Raw genomic sequence first — 24,900 nt, forward strand, 5'->3', positions numbered from 1 at the left:
AGGGGCAAGGACCGAGTTTGGGAAACCATGACCAAAGAGAGATGAGAATAGTGGTGGGTGTGTGTGTCTGTTTGTGTATATGCACTTGTCAGTTTTGTTGGATACCTTGACCACCTGGAGTAGTATCCGGCTCGAAAGGACCACTCTGAATGAAGTGGTGGTTTAGAATACATACTAATGACTAATGAATGACCACTATTCCACTGTCTCGTCCTCAGCTCAAACTGGTGGCTCTGAACCAGCCCCACACAGGGAACTTTGGTGGGGTCTACATAGCAGACAATATGTGTTATGAACAGGCCAAGGCCATGGGCTTGTCCGCTTATTACCGGGCCTTCCTATCCTCCCCAAAACCCCGGGCCGTTAATAAAGACCTGGTCCCCCAGAAGTTCAGGGAGAGCTACCCCGTTACCAACCTCAGGGTAAGCCAACTTCTGTTTCCCATAGGTTCATCTAAGATCAGTATTAAAGGCCGAGTGCAGTCAAAAGTGTGATTTTTCTGTGTTTTTATATATTTTTCCAAACTATGAGGTTGGAATAATACTGTGAAATTGTGAAAATGATGATAATACAATTTTAGTGTAAGAGCTGTTTGCAAAGACCGCCTGACATTTCAGCCTGTCTTTGTGGGATGTAGTTTTGGCCTGCCTGGTGATATCACCTTGGCGGTAAATTAGTTAATAGACCGATAAGAAAGAGAGTTCCTAACCTCTCTGCCAATAACAGCTAGTTTTCAGTTTTGCCCTCCCCATTCACTCACAGAATAGTCCTAGCTGAATTCTTGCTTGAGAAATTGCTCTTTGTTAAGAAATTATTTTTGCTATTTAAAAAAAAATCTGAAATGATTTAATATTGAGATAAAAAGGTCTGTGTTGGTCCTTTAAAAAATAAAATGTCAGAGTCAACTCAATTACTCCTTTCTGTATCCACAGGGCGACATTTTGTTCAGTAACTACAAGTCTATCTTCACTGGGGGTGGAGGCAAATTCCCGCCAAACATCCCAATCTACTCCTTCGATGGACGGGACGTATTGGCAGACCCCTTCTGGTCAGTGAAACAGACAGATGTCCAGTTCCTCAGACACAGGGCCCTGTGGCTATGTGGACACGCTCATCCACAACTCATCCTATTTCAATCTCTAAAGAGTGAAGGCTAGGTTGACATCCTCATCCACTCATCATGTTCTCCACAGTTCCACCCGACCCAAGCAGCTTCACCAAAAGACAAGTGGGTTTGGAAGAGCGAGGCATGAAGAAGGGAGGGGACAGACATGGCTGTTTCCACAAAATGACATTTTAAATGCAGGATAGCCCGACCGCAATCCAGACATCGGGGGTTGTAGCGTTGTGTTTTTCAGCCCGGGCCAATGTGAGCCAGCTATGTCCACCCTCACTCTATTTTGCTCCTATTTATACACAGCCATGTTAAATTTAGCAGCCCCAACCAACCAGAGACTGGAGGCTGGCAACTGTGGCTCCAAAGTGACTGTTTATAGATGTTTTTCAAACAGACACTTTCTGACTTTGTGGCGAAGTCTATTTGAGAGCATGTATGAATGGATATAGCAGGGACAGAGCAGAGAAATAGGTTTGTTGATGTCATCTGTTAGGTTGAGGTCACATCTGTGGGTATCTCTGCTCAGTTTGGGGCTACATTAGTTCAACTCCCATTTTGTTTTTTTTGTGACTTTATTCTGGGAGGATTATTTAAATAGAAGCTAAATTAAACTTTTAGTTGGTGTTTGCGTGAACATCTGTTATGTATGCTGTATGACTTTTTAACGTGTGTGTGTGTGTGTGTGTGTGTGTGTGTGTGTTCGCGTGTACTTTATGTTTGTACATAATAGGAGGACCAGCTCATTGTAATGGCTGGAACTAAATAAATGGCCAAACACAAACATATGGAAACAACATGTTTGACGGTTCCAATATATTCCATTCCAGCCATTACAATGATCCTGTCCTCCTATAGCTCCTCCCACCAGCCTCCTCTGGTGTACATGTCCCTGTGTATATGCTGTATCCATACACTCTCCCACTTTATTTGTTTATCGCTCCCAACAGGCCTAAGAAGAGCATCTGGCACGGCTCCAATACGTTTGGCAACATGGCGGTAGACCGGTCCTGCGAGTCGTGGCGGGTCAACGACATTTCCATCGTGGGCCAGTCGTCCAGTTTGTCCTCGGGCTCCCTTATAGGACAGCAAACAAGCAGCTGCTCCAACGAGTTAATTATTCTCTGCATCGAGACCATAGAGCATGTTTAATAGACCTTTAACAGTCTCATGCCCCCCCCCCCCCCCCCCCCATTCCTCCATCCCCCAATCCATCCACTGTCATCTTAACACTCTGGAAAGGTGTAAATACATGAACATTGCTTTATGAACATGTCATCATCGTCATCAACTTGTTCCTCTCCCATCCTCTGATTGGTTGGTTGATTGACTGAGATGGTGCTAAAGAGCGGATACTGTCTGTCAGACCAGCTCCAAATCGTGGCTTTGCACAGTTTTTCTAAACCAACTTTCAAATTACAACTGTCAACTTTCAAGATTCTTTCTCACTACAGATATTTCTCCTCGTCAAAATGTCACCTTTTGTCTTCCAGTGATTGGTCGTGTTTACAGATTGTCCTATTAGGTCATTCTATAAGAGATGTTAACTCCATTAGACCAGGGCCAATACCATATTTCACACAACATAATGTCCATATTCCAACAAGGGAACAACCAGTATTACCACCAAAGAAATTTTGATGCACTGTATTAGATTTGTTTTATACTTTTGTCACTTCATATCCATGAAGATTGTCTTTCAGCTTTTTTTTTATACATTTCATACACATTTCTCATTTGAGCAACAATTTCTCTCAGTGTTTAATTTAAATTCAATGTTTTATTTATACCTTGACCGCACATAACATGAATGAATCAAATGATTAAGGTTAAGTATGTAATTTATAGATTGTTTGTCAAAGTGACTGTTTCAGTTTTTTGCCTCTTCTGAAATTGGTTGTTTTTTGTACAGCATTCCTTTTACTGCGCTAGAATTTTGATTTGATAGGTACCTAGTTAGATTTAACATAAATTCCACCCATCATATAGAAATTCACCACAAAAAAAAACTCATATGGAATTTTTATACAACAGAGATTTGATCAGTATGTGAGAGTATGTTTTATACAATAATTGGTGCTTATTGAATAAAAATGTTTTCTTTTTCTTAATAATATGAGTCTGATGTAATTTGTTTTGAAAGCCTGGTCCAGTTACATTGACGCTGGCTGCCACCCATGTACTGTGGTTAAAGGAAGAGACAGACCAACACGAAAGTTGGCCATTCCCGGTACGACAGATGGTGGCGATTGAACATTAACAGAATATTACCACCGATATTCTGTGGTCAGAAGCGATAGGACGGCCACCTGCTGCGAATGAACAACTCTTGAGTCAATCAGGGATGGTGGTCAATTTGGTACTGATGTGGAACTGTAGCATAGAGGCTCAATGGTGGGTTTTTAGCAATTCCCCCTTACTCCAGTTGGTGGCTTTACCAAGACATAGGCCCTATTTGAATCCTTCCCTTCACCCCTCCTTGAAGTAATCAGTGACAGTGATTAGTGTAATCAGTAATCAGTGACAGTGATTAGTGTAATCAGTAATCGGTGATTACTGTAATCAGTAATCAGTGACAGTGATTAGAAATGACTAGACAGATGAAAGCCATGTGATGGATCCCTGGCGTTCACCTATCCAATATCTAGTCCAGGGGTGTCAAACTCATTCCATGGAGGGCCCAGTGTCCGCAGGTTTCATTTTTCCCCCTTTCAATTAATACCTAGACAACCAGGTGAGGGAATTCCTTAGTAATTAGTGACATTCTAAACAGTCAGAAGGGGCCTGCTGTGTTTGCATTAGCAGAGAGTACTATGATTATGGCAGAAGCTCTTTGAGTACTATGAGAATTATAGTTGGGCTTCACACACAGTTTGCTCCCCATAGCCGGGACTACTTCTTCTGGTCGCCCGACCCTGTCGCAGTACGGGTGAGTGACGACACTCGGCCTACATGTGTAAACCCCATTAGCCGAATTCAAACTGTTTTGCTGCTGTACAGTAAGTAACCCTTTCCTTCAAAGAAGTTTCCATGTGTCTTGTGAGTGGGTCGTAGGCCTACCACTATAAAGGCGGAGGGAGGTCTTCCTGTTACAACTGTGATTATAATGGTGTACAGGATGTGACCGTTTGAATCCAGGTCTTGGATGGATCTAGGTGGGGCTGCAGAAGTTCCAAAGCGTGCTTCCAGCAACTACAGTATGATTACATTTGTCATTGTTTTGCTTACCACATCCCCCAGCCCAACATGGCTGTAGTAATATGCTATTAGAATAAAAGGCTGGATGAATGTAAATGTTATTAAAGGGATAGTTCACCCAAATCACAAACTGAGACATTGGTTTCCTTACTCTGTAAGCAGTCTATAGAAAATGTATGACAGCAATCCATGCTTTGGCTTTATTTTCCTGGTTACGGGGTAAGGAAACCATCATGTCATTTTGTAATTTGGTTGAACTTTTCCTTTAACTTACAAACACTAGAAATACTGCCATGGGGTTTGAATTGGTTACATTTTGGTCAGAAGTATAACTTTCTGTGCCACAAGGTACATTTCTTTCTGTGCCACAAGGTACATCATGTCTTTACATACATGTCTTTGGCTTACACAATATGGCTGAGTTTAAACAGGCAGCCCAATTCTGATCTTTTGCCCAAGTATTGGCAAAAGATCTGATCTGATTGGTCAACAGACCAATAATAGGGCAAAAAATATGAACTGGGCTGCCTGAATTGGGCTGATCATTGCTGACCATCCAGGACACGTTGCTGTGCAAATCAAACACACTTGGTGCAGGGTGAAAAAAATGTGTGTAACGCAGTGGCTGCGTACACACAGGCACTAATTGATATCCGACCAATCAGATCTGCTCTTTTGCCAATAATTGGGCAGAGTATAAGAACTGGGCTGCCTGTGTAAATGCAGCCAGGGAAGAACATCTCCTATTCCAGTCACAGTCTGTACTTGAACAGTTACCGAGCCAAGCACTAGTAGCACAAGTTGCCTATGGTATCTTTGTATAACGTATTCAACTGAATTTGCAGTATGGGCTGCTCCTGGTTCTCTTAAAGCACCACTCGAGACCTCATCTCATTCAGTCCTCTCACACATGTAAAATATTCAAACACTTGAATAACAAATAAGGCAATTTACCTGAAAACATTTGCTATTGCCACCCACAAATTATTGATCCATGTCCATTGTGTGCCTGGATAAGACATAGCCAAAACATCTGGCTCTCAAAGGACACAGTCTGAGCGTCTGTGTGAACGTGACGGCTGTTTGCGTTCTCAGGAATGGGGAAATGTGGGGATTTCATTCACACCCATACAGTAAGCCACATATCCAAAAAACTGACAGTGTGCCAGGAATAATAGTGGTAGAATTGCACGTACAAGTACTTGTCATCACACTGTCTGTCTGACAGGTGGTGAAAGGGCTTGAGTTTTGCCTAGGGGGGAGACGGAGGAGTGGATGGCCATGAGCAGCTGAAGGACAGGCAATTCTCCCTTCACACCTTCTGGTTAATCTCTCACACACACACAAACATACACACAAACCTGTTATTGACCAAACTTTCATTAAACCTTACTATGAGTCACACAGAAATGCCTAACCCATAATGCATGACTTTATTGAATATACACAGAGTACAAACATTAGGAACCCCTTTCTAAAACTGAGTTAGAACCCCCCCTTGCCCTCAGAACAGCCTCAATTCATCAGAGCATGGACTCCACAAGGTGTCAAATACGTTCCACAGGGAGATGCTGGCCCATGTTGACTCCAATGCTTCCCAATGTTTGTGTCAAGTTGGCTGGATATCCTTTGGGTGGTGGACCATTCTTGATACAGACGGGAAACTGTTGAGCGTGAAAAACACACCTGCATTGCAGTTCTTGACACAAACCAGTGAGCCTGGTACCTACTACCATACCTCATTCAAAGACACTTAAATATTTTGTCTTGCCCATTCACCCTCTGAATGGGACACAATCCACGTCTCAAATGTCTCAAGGCTTAAAAATCCTTCTTTAACCTGTCTCCTCCCATTCATCTGCCCTGATTTGAAGTGGATTTAACAGGTGACATCAATAAAGGATCATTGCTTTCACCTGGATTCACCTGGTCCGTTTATCATGGAAAGAACAGGTGTTCCTAATGTTTTGTACACTAGCATACGCTCTAGTGGTTAAGGCCTGTGTGAGAACGAATGCACTCTGTTGTATTGTGTGTTTTTTTTCTCTTCTTGTTTCTCATCAGATTTCTATACATCCAGCTCATCACACTTCATGATGTTTTCTGTAGCCTCTCCCAAGCCGCCTGTCATCCCTGACACACACATCATCAATAACATTCCACCATGACAGCTTCACTGCAGGAACGTGCGGGGGCCAACAGGAAAATAGATTTTTGAAGAACATGTAGAGGCTCTGTCTGTCTGTCAGGCTTTTGTCACATCTAATTCCCATGTCAACGAGCGGACCGGTCCTTTTGTGTGGTGCGGCGTACAAATCTGTCCATAGGGGGACAGAGGTCAGGGGTCAGACGAATAGAACGATCACCCCGGAGCTGGCAGGATGTTAGGGGACTGGAGTCAGCATTGTGGCCCCTGGACCTCCGCCACTGTTTGTCTCCCAGGGGCCAGGGCAGGGCAGGTCAGGAAAGACATGTGACCTTTAAAAGGGCATGTTTTTAATCAAATTGACTTTAATCTAACTTTATTCATACCACAATGGACAATTGTACTAGGTAAAGTTCCCAAATGCACAAAATGTATGCATGCATGACTAAGTTGCTTTGGATAAAAGCATCTGCTAAATGACATATTTATTAAAGTTGTGTGTGTGCAAATACATGAAGTTAATACATTAATCTATAACTTCATTCAAGCATACATTCTGGATAGCCATCAATATGATCATTGGAAAGCATAGTGACATTTTACTGAGAAAAAAAAAAGACAGAAAGTACAGAAACGCAAAAAGTATTTGAATAACACAGTTTATGCCAGACGCTTTTATCATAGCCTCTTACAGTTAGTTATATGTTCCGTGCATACATTGTTACTTATCATTGGTCGCGGGAATCGAACCAACTACCCTAGCGTTATAATCGCCATGCTCTACCAGCTGAGCTAGAAAGGAGCATAAATAGAGTAAAGTTAGAAGAATCCGTTGCCCATGGCACAGCGCAGTAGACCTGACCTCGGCAAGGCAGCTGAGCTGAGGCTGTTCCTTTCAGTGATTGATATGAGCCTTGGAGCCGTCAGCAGAGGTTGGTTCATCAACTCAACATTGGCCCCTTTGTGAGCGCAGAGCGTCTTGGCGACCATGCTAAATGCAGTGTTGTTGTTTTTCATTATAAGCATTATATCTTATTATATCTCCGCTGACCAGATGTCATAACGGATGACATGTTTGCTTCCCCGGGACATTTAGGCTGTATCATTTGGAACAGCAGGTGTAGGCTGTCATCGTTGATTTCGATGGTCAAACATACATTAGCCTATATAGTTCATTTGATTTTTTTTCGCTCACTGTATTTCCCGTTTTATAGTCTGGGATATTGCAGAATGGACAGTTGCTTTGCTGGAGAACGATGATTTATATTTCCATCTTTTATATGAATAAATGTGTTGATGGCTCAGTTTGAACAAAGACATTGTACTGGTTTGTCTGTGCAAGAATGCAAGAAAAGTTCACATTTTATGACAAAAAAGATTTCAAAATATTTCTAGAGGACACCATGATTCTAGAAGCCTAATTGGCTGACATCTCTAGAATTCAAATGAAATACTTTCAGGCAATAACACCACACCCATGCATTAATAACGGCGTTATTATACTGTTCTCACACGTATGTCACTGTTAACCCAGCCCTCTTCTGACCGGTGGGATTTGTCCCGTAGGCGCATGCCCAGTATGCGCTGTGTGTGACCACCAGTTCTCCATCTCCTCCACTATTCGGCCTGTATATGAGCGGATCACGAGAGAGAGCCGCATACGCTAATGTAGCCGACACAGAGGGTCTCATGGAGCTTGTCAAAGCGGCAGTGTTTTATTTGTCTTTTCGTTCACAATGCACTTTAGGATTTCAATAAGATGTATGTGTGTTTTGAGATAGTGACTTTTCTTCTCGCCTTCAACTTCTACGATTTGGTTCTTACTCAGGGTAAGTCTCCGCTTCGCTTTTCTTATTTCGCTAAACATTACATACAGTAATTGATATGCCTGTGTCTCTCTAAGTCCATTTTTTGTGCTCTTGGGGTCTGTACTTGATTCAAAACATGCAAGGTATACAATGATAAAGTTCGCTCAAGTGAGAGCAAATCCTTGTAGGCGACCCAAGTTTTCACTGCGCCGAGTTTTAACTTGTTGATTCACTTCTACAGTACGCATCCTGCAGTATGAGACCTGTGAGTAGCCAGCAACCGTTGTAGGCTAGACTGTTTTATGAACAGAACAGACCACACTTTGTGTTTTCTAACGGTACTTTGTATTGGGACGTTTAGGTGACATTTTTCTAGTGTTTCGGAGGGAATACAGTAATGACCCCCCCACATAGGTTTTTCCGTTGTGAACATGATATCCGTAGTTTTTCTTCACATTGTGTCACGCTGGTTTCTACCTCTCATTTCTGACACATTGTATCACGCAAATGGGGAGGGTCCCTTTACCGGTGATGGAACTGCTGCCAGCCATAGTTTGTAGACTATTATATTCTGGTCATGACATTACATCATTTAATACGTGTTATATTTGTTTCTCTTCGGTGCCTTAGAATAGCCTGTTGATTAGGCTATAGTAGATCCTATTAAGGGCACTAGCTAGATATTGTGTGATGTAAAATCTCAACGTTTTACTCATTAGGTAATAACATGGCTGAACATTTGACACCACGTGAATGAAAGTGTAGCCTAAATCAAATCAAATTGTGTATGTCACATGCTTCGTAAACAACAGGTGTAGACTATCAGTGAAATGCTTAGGCTGCTTATTGGCTCTGTACAACAATGCAGAGAGAAAAAACAAACATAGAAATATAATAACACGAGGAATAAAACTGCATAGGCTCCACAATGACTAACACGGGGTACCAGTACCGAGTCCTTTGATAACGATAAACGGCTAATCCTTCACACCGGTCAATTAGCAAATACAGTGTTTAGGCTATGTAGGCGAGACTTTTATTAGGGTTAGACAACTGCCCTTGACTTTGCTTTCTCATGCTAATGAATTTGGCAAAAGTGATTGTTTGTTGCGCACCCCCGTTTCAATATAACAACAATGTCTGAAGGCAACATTGTAGGCGTACCTTTCTTATCAATAGTCATTTGGCCACATCATTCATTGGTGCGGGATTCCTCAATCTTTACGGATGGGGTTAGGGTGGCAGCAGCAGCTATAAATTCGCATCTGCTATATGAGGACTTTGATGTTGTGAAAAGTGCTGTGTGTCCACATGCGCTCAGGATGTGGATTAGTTCGCGTAAATATCGCTCTAATCTGTCACACTGTGCATTGGACATGAAAGACGAGGCATCGTTTAGAACTGCAGTTAGGACCCACTTTAGCCAGCTGGCATTATGAACTGAAGAGAATAAATTAACCTACACATGGGCCGTTTTGTGAAAAGTTATACAATGTGATAGCGTAGTCCTCGCGCCTTGGGAACATCTGGGAAACGAATTTGGCCCCAATCGTGACCACTGCCGCAAGATAACGGTTTTCTCATTGTCCCACTCCCTCGGTTATTTCGTGTGAAAAATTCCCTGAATGTTTTTCTCCCCACTTAGCTAAAACTACCTCCCCCTTTCCTTTTTAGTTTATTTTCATGTATGGGCTATTCAGGCTAGTCCTCGAAGTAAGGCTGGTTTAGGAACATGAGACAGAATAGAATGGAAGACAGTCTTTGCGTCATCTGAAATGTGTGTCATTTCAAGCATGCATCGTTTTTTTGCATCATGTTGTGCCATGCTTTTACAGACAACAAATGTACTTATTGTTTTGTTCTAAGCAAATTCAAATAATAGGCAATAGTATAATAGGTATCGTCATTTTTATGCAAAGTTTTAAAAATGTGATTGTGTAGCCTACCAAAGCTATTAACTTGGCACGTGGTTATTGAAATAAATGAAATAATGGTATTTATTTTGATCTGACTCCAATAATTGTTCATTTAGGAGAGTAAAGAGCATGTTTGCAAGAACATTGGTTTACATTAATATCAATGTATATTATGTTTCAGATCTGAGACATAACTGAACAGTTTTCAGGTTATTAGATTAGGCTCTGTAAAGCATATGTACTTATGTTGACACAACATTGAAGTTGTTACATTAAGGGCCACCATAAATGTCAAGATTGTCAAGTTATACCTGAATGTGACTGGGGAACACCACATAGTCATGGTTCCATCTGACATAGGATCAGTACAGGACTCACTTGAAAGTTACACACTATTAAACTCCATATCCATTTGTATAGCAATAAGGCTGGTTTTGCATCTCATCAACAAAGGCCTATTATTTTTTATTTTACAAGTAGATTGGATTTTAAAGACCCTCCCACGCTCTTTGCCTAAAAGTGTGGCATTTCTCCCGAGGGAGGTGAGACCTTTGTTCATTTCAATGGGTCCAGAGCAGACTGTCTGACAGGCAGGCTCAGAGGGTGGCAGCAACAGAACTGGAACTTATGTAATAGAACAAGACGGGTTCCTCATTTGATCACTCGCCAAAAAAAGACTCAAGCTGATTCCATCCCCACTACCTCTCCTTCCCCCCAAAACACACACACACACACACACACACACACACACACACACACACACACACACACACACACACACACACACACACACACACACACACACACACACACACACACACACACACACACACACACCTCTTCCCCCACCTCTTTTCCCTCTACCTGGACATATGTAGTTCATTATGTTTGTTCATACTCTTATCTGTCCAACCCCCCCCCCCCATCCTTCCACCTCAGATGCATGTTCCCCAGTGTGTGTGTAGTCAGTGGAGGGACAGGCCGGCTCTGTGTCCCTTTTGATTTTCCTAATTGAATATGAAAAGAGGGGCGGGACGAACTCCCTCCATCTGGAGGCTGGAATACAATCAGGGCCTCAACATCTGTTGCTCCACACAGACTGATGATGTTCAGGTGCTCCTCCAGGGGTTGGAAGAATGTGCAGCGCCCTACGTGAGCTGCACACCTGGAGCGCACATGGACCTGCTGGTCACACTGGCTATCTTTACGTAACCACAACCACAGACACATAGGTGTAGCACCTCCATGTGAGGGTAAAATAGTCCAAACGTTAGACACACTATGTATGATTATGTGTTATATGTAGATAATGTGGAGTCAGGCATGCACATTTTTTATAAGAAGTTGTTCCCAAACGATAGGTCAGGAGCACTTACTGTTGGATCTTGGCTGAATTATTTTGGGTTGTGGTGGGCCTTGTGGCTCAACACATTGATTGTGTTTGTTGAAATCCAGAATGTGGGTGGCTGACCCAAAAAAGTTGGTCATCAATCATGGTTAAACATTAAGGGACCACCATCCTATGGCCATGTTTGGAGAAAAATACTGAAAGGCCTATTGTTTACTTTTTGAAGATTGTAATGTGCCAGCAGCAGTGTAATTGATTATTGCTTTATTGCTTGTGTGTTGCTATGAGGTTCATAAATGGGAGTGTATTGGGGTTGATGAATTCAAACTGGACCCTGGTGTCGATCAATCCCGCATCCAATTTTAGCTCTGAGGCTACCCATCACCCGGTCTCTCTATTCCCTCTGGTTGTTTTATGAGTCCCTCAATCCTCACAGATGTCATTTAAAACAGCTGGAGGAAGATATTAGTGATGGCAAGAACTTTGTTTTAGATATCTAGCACTTCATTCATCATCATTTATCTCTTTAGAATATTGTGTGAAGAATTTTTTTGAAGATTCTTCAATGGAGCAGACTTTTATAGATGCAAGACACAATTTATGGCCTTTGATGTTTTCACACCCCGAGTACATTCTCTTCTTTAGCTGGTTTCTTATGGATCTTGCGTGATGGAGGGACACAGATTTTTGTCAAATAATTTGCCAGCCCAGCATGTGTTAAAAACACACTTTCATGTTTTTATTTGATAGTTGTTGGTCGATTTTCCTGTCTAGTTACTCTGGTAAAGACACTTCAATGAGGGAATCAAATAAACTCATTTGAGCACAAGTCAGTTGAATAAATACAAGTTATCTATCAACCATTGATTAAAGAGACTTTGGTCTCCATGGATGAGGGGTTATGATGACAATATTAATATTCTCTATTCATTCACTTGTTGATTTGAATAATTACTCAGGAATTTGCTTCTCCTGGTCATATAGTCTATTATACACTCATACACTGAACATAAATATGAACACAACATGTAAAGTGTTGGTCCCATGTTTCATGAGCTGAAATGAAAGATCCAAGACATTATCCTGACGCACAAAAACCTTATTTATCACACATTTTGTGCACAAATTAATTTACATCCCTGTTAGTGAGCATTTCTTCTTTGCCAAGATAATCCATCCACCTGACAGGTGTGACAAACCAAGAATCTGATCAAACAGCATGATCATTACACTGGTACACCTTGTGTTGGGGACAATAAATGGCCACTCCAAAATTAGACATTTTGTCACACAACACAATGCCACAGACATCTCAAGTTTTGAGGGAGCGCGCAATCGGCATGCTAACTGCAAGAATGTCCAGCAGAGCTGTTGCAAGAGAATTGAATGTTAATTTCTCCTCCATAAGCCGCCTCCAATGTCGTTTTAGAGTATTTGGCAGTATGTCCAACCGCCTCACAACCGCAGACCACTTGTATGGCATCGTGTGGGCGAGCGGTGTGCTGATGTCAACGTTGTGAACAGAGTACCCCATGGTGACGGTGGGGTTATGGTATTAGCAGGCATAAGCTACGGACAACGAACACAATTGCATTTTATCGATGGCAATTCGTGTGCACATAGATACTGTGGCGAGATCCTGAGGCCCATTGTGAGGCCTAGAGATGCATATCTGCATTCCCAGTCATGTGAAATCCATAGATCATATTTTCATATAGTGCTACATACATTATATTTTCATATGTGCAGACATATATTTTCATGTAGTGCAGACATATATTTTCATGTAGTGCGTACATATACAGTATTTTCATATAGTGCAGACACATATTTTCATGTAGGGCATACATATATTTTCATATAGTGCATACATATATTTCATATAGTGCATACATATATTTAATATAGTGCATACATATATTTCATATAGTGCAGACATATATTTTCATATAGTGCATACATATATTTTCATATAGTGCATACATATATTTCATATAGTGCATACATATATTTAATATAGTGCATACATATATTTCATATAGTGCAGGCATATATTTCATATAGTGCAGACATATGTTTTCATATAGTGCAGACATATATTTCATATAGTGCAGACATATGTTTTCATATAGTGCATACATATATTTCATATAGTGCATACATATATTTAATATAGTGCATACATATATTTAATATAGTGCAGACATATATTTTCATGTAGTGCGTACATATACAGTATTTTCATATAGTGCAGACACATATTTTCATGTAGGGCATACATATATTTTCATATAGTGCATACATATATTTCATATAGTGCATACATATATTTAATATAGTGCATACATATATTTCATATAGTGCATACATATATTTAATATAGTGCATACATATATTTCATATAGTGCAGACATATATTTTCATATAGTGCATACATATATTTTCATATAGTGCATACATATATTTAATATAGTGCATACATATATTTAATATAGTGCATACATATATTTCATATAGTGCAGACATATATTTTCATATAGTGCAGACATATATTTTCATATAGTGCATACATATATTTTCATATAGTGCATACATATATTTCATATAGTGCATACATATATTTAATATAGTGCATACATATATTTCATATAGTGCAGGCATATATTTCATATAGTGCAGACATATGTTTTCATATAGTGCAGACATATATTTTCATATAGTGCATACACATATTTTCATATAGTGCATACATATATTTTCATATAGTGCAGACATATATTTCATATAGTGCAGACATATATTTCATATAGTGCATACATATATTTCATATAGTGCAGGCATATATTTCATATAGTGCAGACATATGTTTTCATATAGTGCAGACATATATTTTCATATAGTGCATACATATATTTTCATATAGTGCATACATATATTTTCATAGAGTGCAGACATATATTTCATATAGTGCAGACATATATTTCATATAGTGCAGACATATATTTCATATAGTGCAGACATATGTTATCATATAGTGCCGACATATATTTTCATATAGTGCAGACATATATTCCATATAGTGCAGACATATATTTCATATAGTGCAGACATATGTTTTCATATAGTGCCGACATATATTTTCATATAGTGCAGACATATGTTTTCATATAGTGCCAACATATATTTCATATAGTGCAGACATATGTTTTCATATAGTGCCGACATATATTTTCATATAGTGCAGACATATATTTCATATAGTGCAGACATATGTTTTCATATAGTGCCGACATATATTTTCATATAGTGCAGACATATGTTTTCATATAGTGCCAACATATATTTTCATATAGTGCAGACATATATTTCATATAGTGCAGACATATGTTTTCATATAGTGCAGACATATATTTCATATAGTGCAGACATATGTTTTCATATAGTGCCAACATATATTTTCATATAGTGCAGACATATATTTCATATAGTGCAGACATATGTTTTCATATAGTGCATACATATATTTCATATAGTGCAGACATATATTTCATATAGTGCAGACATATGTTTTCATATAGTGCCGACATATATTTTCATATAGTGCAGACATATATTTTCATATAGTGCAGACATATATTTTCATATAGTGCAGACATATATTTCATATAGTGCAGACATATATTTCATATAGTGCAGACATATATTTTCATATAGTGCAGACATATACGGAGCATATCAAACGTTAGGAACACCTTCCTAATATTTCATATACAGATGTGGTCCAATATATTGGCTGCCTTGCACTTTACAATGGAGTGCAATGGAGCAGAACGTGTTTTTCTTCTTCCTCAAAACGGGTTAATGGCTTTTTTACCCTGGTGGTACCTGCAACTTACAACAAGTAGGATCAATTACACTTGCAGAGAATCACTTGCCTCCAACTTAATTCATTAGAATTTAGAATAATTTAGTCCAGGCCATGTTTTGACTTTGAAGTGAAAAATGTCAATTTCAGTTTAGATTATCATTTTTTGGGTCCTGTGCATCAAATAAAATAAATACACGTGTTAACACCAAAGGTTTTTTCAATTTCAACTTATTTTTGAATAAATAGTGACTCGTACATGGGTGCCATTATATTTGACTGCATCTGTAGTACAAAGGCCTACACATCTTTTTAGTGAATCAGGAAACAGAAAGAGTTTTGGTGCGAGGAAACGTCTGTGTCTCTAGTCTCTCCCACATTTCTTCACAACACACTGATCCCTTAATGCCTCCCTGCTTATGTCAGATCGCAATGTATTAATGCACAGGAAGTCACCTTTGACCCAGAGGCATTAAACTCTCCCCTAGAGGGTTCAGGCTGCCAGAGAGGAATGCGGGAGCAGCCCAAACATCAGACAAGAATCCATGACTATTCACCATTGTGTTTGTGTATGTTTATAGCCCCGATGGTGAGAAGAGGACATCCTAGGCTGAGTTCTGAAACACAATAGGAGAGAATATGAGATTAGAAAGTTCATTTTAGTCTGCTATATTATTGACATTTTCGTCTCTGAAATCGAGAGGTTTGATATTGTTTAAGTTGTTTAGAGAGAAAGGACACAGAGCGAAAGACAAAGCAACCTCCACAAGAGCATCCGCACAGGAAGCGGACTGGCAGGAACCGCTTTTTTTTTGGGGGGGGGGGGGGGGGGGGGGGGGGCACATTGATATTCCACACTTCATCAGCGGCTATACGCTTCAGCCAGGGCTAGCGCTGCTGCTATTTCCAGCTTTGTTTGTTATAGCATAAATACCCCTCCATTTTATCCCTACTCTCTCCTTTGAAGACCGCCTTGTGTTTTGTGGCAAAATACGGGAAGCGGCTTTCGTCGGACCGTAGGACGGCAGTGAGCAGAAAATACAGCCGTCCCAGGCCGGCCCGCATCAACACACACTCTAACGGCAGGTAGCCTAGCGGTTAAGAGCATTGTGACAGTAACTAAAAGGTCGCTGGTTTGAATCCCCGAGCTGACTACGTGAAAAATCTGCCGATGTGCCATTGAGCAAGGCACTTAACCCTAATTGCTCCTGTAGGTGGCAGAGTGTCATCTAAATGACTAAAATGTCAAATGTATAACTGTTAAAGCCTGAAGCTGCTTTGTCAAATCTCAGAGCCTGTATTCGCAGTGTCTCAGAGTAGGAGTGCTGATCTAGGATCAGGTCCCCGATGCCTCATTCATTGGTATCTAAAAGGCAAAACTGACCTAGATCAGCACTCCTACTCAGAAACACTTTGTGAATACGGGCCCAGATATCCAGTAAGCTAAGCAGAGAAAACAGCTGAATGAAGCAGCTGAACCAACCAAGGCCTCGGCCAGCCCACTAGGTAAAGACAGACACAACACAACACTGGCCTGTCTCTGTCTGCTGCTGGTGCCAAGACTGCAGGATCAAACCGATCTGTGGTGTGGACAGAGGGATTTACTCCAACCACACAGGGCCAGATAGCTACTGAACTCACCCACGCAGTTACTACAGAGGCTTGGGTGAGCACCCGAGCCACAGACATGTAGCACAGAGTTTGGCAAACACTGTTTCAGATGTTGACACCTTAAGACAAGAATTTCAATTAGATTGTTATTGTCATGGAGTTATGGAAGACAGTTTGCTGAACTCTAGCTACAGCCTGGGCGAGGTTAGTTAATGTAGCTGTAGCCAGTCATAATGGCTTAAAGATGGCCGTCCCACATTGCGTGTCTGTCAGCGTTTTAGTTGACATATTTTACATTTCAGACAAATGTTGTGCAATAGTGTTAAAATGACTCAGCGGTTTGTAGCTTTCTCAGAGCTGACACTGAGATATTGTAGTGGCGTTTTTTCCCCAGCTCTGAGCTATTGTAGTGGCGTTTCTCCCCAGCTCTGAGCTATTGTAGTGGCGTTTTTTCCCCAGCTCTGAGCTACTGTAGTGGCGTTTTTCCCCAGCTCTGAGCTATTGTAGTGGCGTTTTTCCCTCCTTACCCTCTCCTCTGTCCTCTCTTCTCTTCTCTTCCTTCCATGCCTTTGTTATTAGCCGCCAGTCTGTGCATTGTATAGTTGGAAAGTCAGACTGCATCTGCTGTGAGTGCTAAGTCTTGTGATCTTTCAGGCCAGTCATACGGTACATGTCCCTTTGTATATGCGTAGCGGGGCAGGAAATGGGACGGGTACGTCTTGGCAGATGTCTCCGTCCCGCCGATGAAAGCGGCGCGTCTGACGTGATTGATTCCCGCTCTCGAGTCGCGAGGAGAAGTAAGGGGCATCACACTGGGAGAAGAAGAGGGTGCTTTTGAGGTGGGCAGTGTGTCCCCCTCATGAATGTGCGTGCACACACTGACAGATGGGGTTGTAGGAGAGACTGCACACACTTCTCTCACTGTATTTCTCTCTCTCTCTCTCTCTCTCTCTCTCTCTCTCTCTCTCTCTCACACACACACACACACACACACACACACACACACACACACACACACACACACACACACACTGCCTGCCTGCCTGCATGGCCAGAAAGTATGTTTTCTCTTGAGTGCCGGTGGAAGGGTTCACTCATTCTTCAGGCCTTCACAGCAAACACGACCCCCTAGCCCCACTAAACCAGCCACAACATAGAGTGATGTGTCTGTCACCCATCTACCTCAGATGACCAACCCTTAAAAGCCCTTTCAGTAGTCACCACCTCCATTGTGTTTGTGTAACCCCTCGGTGAGGGACCATGTGTGTTCTCTCTGTCCCCCTGACAGTATGGATGGATTACCCACCACACCAGGCCCCATTCCGACTCATCCGTTATCTCCTGGAGTTGAAGATAGCTGTGTGTGTTGTGACTTCCCTCACACTGTGCTCTCCTCTCCCCCATACAGTGCAGTCCATTCTCAGAGCTGACTACATACATACCCTACAGGCTGTTCTGGCTGAGGAAACACTCTGACACCAATACAGGCACTGGAAAGTGTTGGGAAAACATGCTCTACTCTACTCTACTATGCTCTGCTCTACTGTCCTGTTCGGGCCTGTCTTGTCCTGTCCTGTTACTGTACATTATATACTGTGTGTCCTCGTGGTGTCTGTCTGTCTCTCTGTCAGTCTGTCTCTAGGCCTACTATGCTCATTAGCAGCTCCTGGGGCCTCTGACTCCCAGCTCTGTGTATTGCTGATGAGCTCTCCCCACTCCGCACAGCCAGAGCCTGTCATTGTCTATTAAAGGGCTCGCAGCGGGGCTCGACGTGCCTCACTGGCCAATTCATTCCTCCTCCTCCGACCTCCATATATTGTACAACCTCATCGCACCATGCCACCATCCACTGCTGGCCCATTCATCCCAATAGAAACATAAAGATAACAATGTCAACAACAAAACAAGATAAAAACACAACAATTCACGAAAAGTGCACAACTAGTGCTGTTGCCATGGCTTTTATCAACTGTCTGCCCTTGGCAACGGGTAATTTGTTTGGCCTCTCTCCGGGGCGAGGAGCACAAAGAGGGGCAGGCGAACAGCCGTACGGACACAGACGGGTGAGGAGGAGGGCTGGAGGCCGAATGGTCCACTGGCCGCGCCAATTGTGTCATTAAAATGGCAGCTCGTTAAGAGAGGGGAGCGCGGACTTGCGGTCACCACAATGCAGGCTGCTACAGGGCTACTTGGGTTGGGTCGGCTGAAGCTCGGCTCTCTCCCCCTGGTGAGTGCTCCTAGGCTTGCTAGCGGTTGGTGACTAACGCTAACTCACTTTAATGAAGGATGACTGAGGCTGACGTGTTCCACACGCCCTGTCCAGTCCAACCTGCGTCCCTCCTCTCTCCTCCTACATAGCTAGCTGGTATCTCCTCCCTTATTTCTTCTCCTCTCTCCCCTGCCCAGAAAGGTTTGCCATGTTAACGCTTTACTCTTCTAGCAACTGGCCTATATGTTTAGGGCTACATTGAAATGTTTCTTACAGAAGATATATTAAATGCATAACCATGGTAGCAATTGAAAGGGAACAGTTCGGAGATTATGGGGAAATGATTAGACCAAAGTAGAGGACATAGCAGTTCACCTGGCACAAGACTGAAACCAAACATTACACGGTTGATTTTATGTGTATTTTACATTTACTGTACTTTTCACAGCATTTGTTGAGAACAAAATCTCAAAATACACTGGATACATTCAGTAACATGATAACAGTATTCCTGGAAAATGTGGGGTAGGTTCAACATAAGGCAAATAAAATGACAAGGGTTTGAGTGAGAGGACTAACTGGAGTCTCCAAGTGGTCACACACATCTCCAAAGTGTGCTCAGTTCTCAAGTCATTTCAATGCACTCATTTGAAAGGTTGTCCTATTACCAACATGACTAGCTAAGTTATAAACTACAATGTTACAGTAATAGGCTTTCACAGGGCCAGTCAGAGAAACAGATGGTCATTTTGGTGAGCATAGAAAGGAGTCGTGAGTGCATTCAGGTGCGTGTTCCACAGTGAATTCTCTTCACAATAAACAAACATAGGCTCATTCTGTTCAGAACAGCCCAGGGTATGACGTCATGTCATCTTGTAACTGTACATCAAACATAGTGATCATAAATGTTGACACTGTATATGACGTGAGTTTTATGACATGGGTGTTTGGCTTGCTTGTATGACATTAAAGCGGTATTTATTATAATCCTCAACGTCTCATCTTTCAAAATACAATTTTCAAAATACAATCTTAATTTACAACATTTCCCTTAGTCGTACAACAAAACATTAGCAAAAGTGGCCCAATTAGCGAGAGGGATGGGGGCAACTTCTTGTCACACGCGGTTCTCAAGTTTAGGATGTCTGTCAGTCAAAATCCACACAGAGCTGTGAAGGAGTGAGTGAGCTCTTGCGTCATGTATAGGATGTCACTGTACAGGCTCTGCGTTCCAATTTAGGCGCTTATCAGTGCCCAAATCTGCAATTTTCAACTCGTATTCGGGTAAGAATGTATTAATGACACCCCCACCCTGTCCTCTTGTCTATGGTGGAGTGGCATGTCTCTGGCTATGTGTCAGTTGAGGCAAAGAGAGTAACAGAACAGTCACTACCGTGGTGATACTGTACTCCTCCACTGTCTCTCCTCTCCTCTACTGGACAGGGGAAGACAGAGTCACAGACACACAGAGCCAGGATGCCGAGGCCTGCTCTTCCTCACCACGACACTGCATCGGTCATGGCATGAATGGAATCCAGAGGCTGTTGTGGCGCCTCCCTCTGGGTGGAAGCCACGGAGCCACGGGGTTCCACGGCCCCATATTGTAAACTGTCCCTACTCCCTCCCTCTGTCTGGTTCTCATTCCCGTTTGATCAGTTTTGCCGAGGCTGTCAAGTGCCGACCCTTTTAAGTTTTTGGCCTTAATTTCTGCCAGAGTTCAATTTTTCTCTCTGTCTCTCGCTCTGTCGCTGCCTCTGACTCCCTCACTTCAAATATCTGAACATCAAATGCTGCCTCTTCACGTAACTCACACAAGAGATGAGAGCCGGGCCAACGTGTTCCTTCCTTTCGTTGCAAACAACTTTGCTGTGTGAAGTAGTTTGGGGAGCAGGGCATGAGGAGTCCAGAGGGGCTGGTCTGTGGGGCGGCTGGTGGGTTGAGTTAGCGTGGGAGGGGGGCATTAAAAGGGTTGGGGTGGGAGTGTGTACTGAGAGAGAGAGGTTGTGGGGGGGGGGGGGGGGGGGGGGGGGCTTGAAGAGGGGAATTCCTTTCATGTGGCTTGTGGGTGGGATTATTACTATTCCTCTGAAAACAGGGACACAGTAGCAGGGCTAGCTCAAAGTGCTAGCATATGTTACTGGGTTTCAAGAAAAGGAGAGAGGGATGGAGAGAGGTTGAGAGAGAGGGAGATAAAGAGTCAGAGAAAGAGAGAGTGAGTCAGCACCCGGAGACGCCTAGCTCTCTGACTCACTAAAAGGGGCCTTGTGGTTGTGAGTGGCTGGAGAGAAGACAGAGACCCTTTCCAAGTCCCTGCCTACCTCTAATGACAGACCATCTCTGTCCAAGACAACTGCATCGCCAATCCACTTTACTGCACTCACTCACGCTCTGTAGTTCTATATATAGGTCACATGACATGTTGACATGTCTTTTCTGTTAAGAGAAAAGGTGAGTCAGTTCCTGCTACATAGTTAACCAACATGATTCAGGCCGGGGCAAGGTTTGTTTGTGGTGTCACTGGTGTTGCTTGCCGCTATTCTGTTAGCTCCCCTCGTATGACCCATGTCTTCCTCTCTGGTGTGTTAGTCACGCTGCTTCTCTCTGTTTACTCCCAGGCCTTTATAGCCTCCTAATGAATGTGGTGTCATTAGAAGCCAATGGAAACCATCGTAGCAATATGACAACAGCTTTTGTTTAGCGTGGGCTGTCAGACAGGAAGGCTCTCTCACCTCAGAACAACAACAATGTGACAGGTGAAATTGTAGCGGTGCGCAGAGAGAACGCTAAGGGGTGTCACACTGATGCGCATAGACACACACACACACACACACACAAACTCTCTCTTTCTCACACACACACACAGACACACACACACACACACACACACACACACACACACACACACACACACACACACACACACACACACACACACACACACACACACACACACACACACACACACACATACTTTAAAGGCTACTACTGGGGGTCAAGCCAGAGAGATCTGTGTCTCATTACAAAGACAACTAGGATGGTTCTGGTTTCCATCAGACCGAACCCAGACCAGGACCCTACCCAGACCAGACCCACTCGGATACATCACAGACGGTCAACGATGCAGCACTTAGACCCTAAAACACTTTCATCTCCACCACTGCGTTTGTTGTTCCTCCTTTAGCGTGTCACCGATACGAGATCGACATTAAGAAGACAAGAGTAAGGAAAAGAAAACAGAATCAAGTTGATGAAAGGATTGAGCCTGGATCAGACATAAATGGAAGGGGAGGAAGAGAGGAGGAGACGAAGACCATGTCTGGGCCGAGATGAAAGACAAAAAGCTGGAGAGAGAGAATTCTGATAATTATGACATTTCCTCAAGGAGCATAAACAGATTCTAATATGTTTCTGGAAGAGACCTTTTCCTCTTGTTGTGATTATTATTCGGAAGGCTAGAAGTCTGGCTTGAGCATGTGTGTGAGTTTCCTCTATCCAGTCTTCTCTCTCTCCACCCGCTCTCCTCTCTGTCTCTCCACCTTCTCTCTCTCTCTCTCTCTCTCTCTCTCCATCCCCTCTATTTCTCTCTCCATCCCCTCTTCTCTATTTCTCTGGGTCCCATTAAGCCCGATGATCTGTCTGCTATATGTCCTCAGGTCATGGAATTGAGGTTATTCACTTTCATTTAAGACCACAAACGTCTCTTCTGACAGTTTTATTCCATTTACCAGAAGAAAACGTTCATTGACCTATCATGTAAACTTTTTTTTGTTTTTTTGTATGGAACTGAATATTGTGTATGTTTCCAGTCTTGAGCATCTTAAGATGTCCTGACAAAAATGATGCGGTAAAATGCATTGTATCATCTTCATTGTTAGGCCATTGATGTGTTTGCGTTGGTTACGTTGGGGCAGAATGTCTTGGTTAAGCAGAGACCAAAGCTTTCTCAAGAATACACACTTGTTGCTCTGAAAGGGTAGATAATAAGAGCTTACTCCAGATCTGTTTAGTCTGCAGACATTGTTGACCAGACGCACAAAGGATGAAATAGGTGTATTGAGACAAACACATAAGCTCAGCTGTAATACCATTATCAATCAATCGCTCCAGCCCCAAAGCAGAACTGTGTTTTTAAGCCACTGTGAATCCGTTATATTTATGGGTGGATTTCAAGGTGCCGCCCGCCTGGAAAGTCTCTCCGGGTTTGCCAGGGCTTAAGACAAAACAAGCTGGGGAGTGAGTGAGTGCTACTGTATCAAAGCAAAGACTTTCTCTGCAAAGACTAACTCCTCCGTGTCTGTCTGTTTCTCCTCCACAGATTCGTCCTGCTGCCACCATGCTGCGGAACTCACACCATGTAGGGAAGCATGCGATCAGGTAAGGGAGGCCACAGACTGAACACACACACACACACAGTTTAAAGTAGAGCACAAGAGTGAGAGAACTTTAGCCCCAGCACAATGGTCTCCGTATTATTTGTAGCTCATAAATAATGACTATTTGATGAAGAGCACTGAAATGTATTTTTTTCTCTGTCCTTTGAAGTGTAGCGATGAGCGCTAGAATAACAATTCTGCCTGTCTCCCATTTGAGTTAGGAGCAGGTGAGGGGTCTATCTTCTTTTGTTCCTCTTATGCCCTCTCTCGCTCTCTAGCTCTCTCTCTCTCTCTCGCTCTCGCGCTCTTCAGATGTAAGATCTTAATTTGATCACTCTATTGTTTCCGAGAATGTTCCTGCACAGCAGGTAATGCAAACTTTAGAAAACGCTGAAAAACTCAAATACACTACAAGTTTGCATTTCCTCTTTGAAATGTTAGACTTGATTTGCCCGAACAAAAAAGGTATCGATCCCTACAAAAATGTCCATGAATTATAATCCACATAATAATTCACATTTCCCGTTGCTGCAGGATTATTTTCCTGCTGTAGCAAACTATCTCAAATTAAGATCCTACATCTGTATCTCTGCATCTTATTCTTATTTATTGTAGTGAAGGAATCTGCCAAAGCAGTGCACAATTTCATGGATCCTTGCCTTCTGTGTCTCACTAAGACATGAAAGAGACATCTGAAAGGCTTTTTATTTTTTATGGAACCGAAAAAGGGCAGACCCCTAGCCCATTTCAGTAGGCTATTACTGATGGCGTACCACCAGCACCACTCTCCCCCTCCCCTTTACAGAGAGAGAGAGACTCATTGATGCTGTAGTGTTGAACCACGCTCAGCAAGGTCGCCCTGTCCCCAGCACTGCACCTGCCACTGAGGGGGGGAGATCCAAATTATAGAGGGGGGAGAGAAAGTAAGAGAGTGACAGACAGAGAGAGAAAGAAGGGGGAGAGGGCAGAGATATAATGTCCGTCTTGTTCGCGTCCCTGCAAGCGGCTGTGTTTCTGCAGAGAAAGTGTTTTTTTTCAGGGGTGTGCCACAGGGCTCCGTGTAAACAGTGTTCCATTTCTTCTTAGGGGATGACTACCTCTTTGATGAGGGGAGGCCTTCAGTCTCTGAAAGGACAAGGTCATTCCTCTTTGGATGTTTCAGTCTGGCACCCCACATTTATTTATCTTTCAAAGTTGGACTGAGAAAGAGAGAGAAGTTTTATATACTGAACAAAAATATAATATAAATATAAATGCAACGATTTGAAAGTTTTTACTGAGTTACAGTTTATATAAGGAAATCAGTCAATTG

At 42.4% G+C, this 24,900-nt stretch overlaps 2 protein-coding genes across 4 annotated transcripts in view; both read left to right on the top strand.

The window, feature by feature from the left end:
* The window catches only part of LOC110489791 (collagen alpha-1(XVIII) chain), an 82,359-nt gene extending 79,131 nt beyond the window's left edge, over window positions 1-3,228 (top strand). For all 3 annotated transcript variants that reach the window (XM_036944062.1, XM_036944060.1, XM_036944061.1), the window contains 3 exons: window positions 219-422; window positions 933-1,048; window positions 2,065-3,228. In XM_036944062.1, coding sequence (XP_036799957.1) covers window positions 219-422; window positions 933-1,048; window positions 2,065-2,266 — 522 coding nt within the window. In that variant the 3' untranslated portion in view covers window positions 2,267-3,228. The remainder of the gene's footprint in view (window positions 1-218; window positions 423-932; window positions 1,049-2,064) is intronic.
* Window positions 3,229-8,055: 4,827 nt separating this feature from the next.
* The window catches only part of LOC110489805 (reversion-inducing cysteine-rich protein with Kazal motifs), a 57,243-nt gene continuing 40,398 nt past the window's right edge, over window positions 8,056-24,900 (top strand). Inside the window, exons 1-2 of the mRNA XM_036944063.1 lie at window positions 8,056-8,287; window positions 23,531-23,589. Coding sequence (XP_036799958.1) covers window positions 8,218-8,287; window positions 23,531-23,589 — 129 coding nt within the window. The 5' untranslated portion in view covers window positions 8,056-8,217. The remainder of the gene's footprint in view (window positions 8,288-23,530; window positions 23,590-24,900) is intronic.

The sequence above is a fragment of the Oncorhynchus mykiss genome, chromosome 15, assembly GCF_013265735.2.
Source record: "Oncorhynchus mykiss isolate Arlee chromosome 15, USDA_OmykA_1.1, whole genome shotgun sequence".
NCBI classification, from domain to species: domain Eukaryota; kingdom Metazoa; phylum Chordata; class Actinopteri; order Salmoniformes; family Salmonidae; genus Oncorhynchus; species Oncorhynchus mykiss.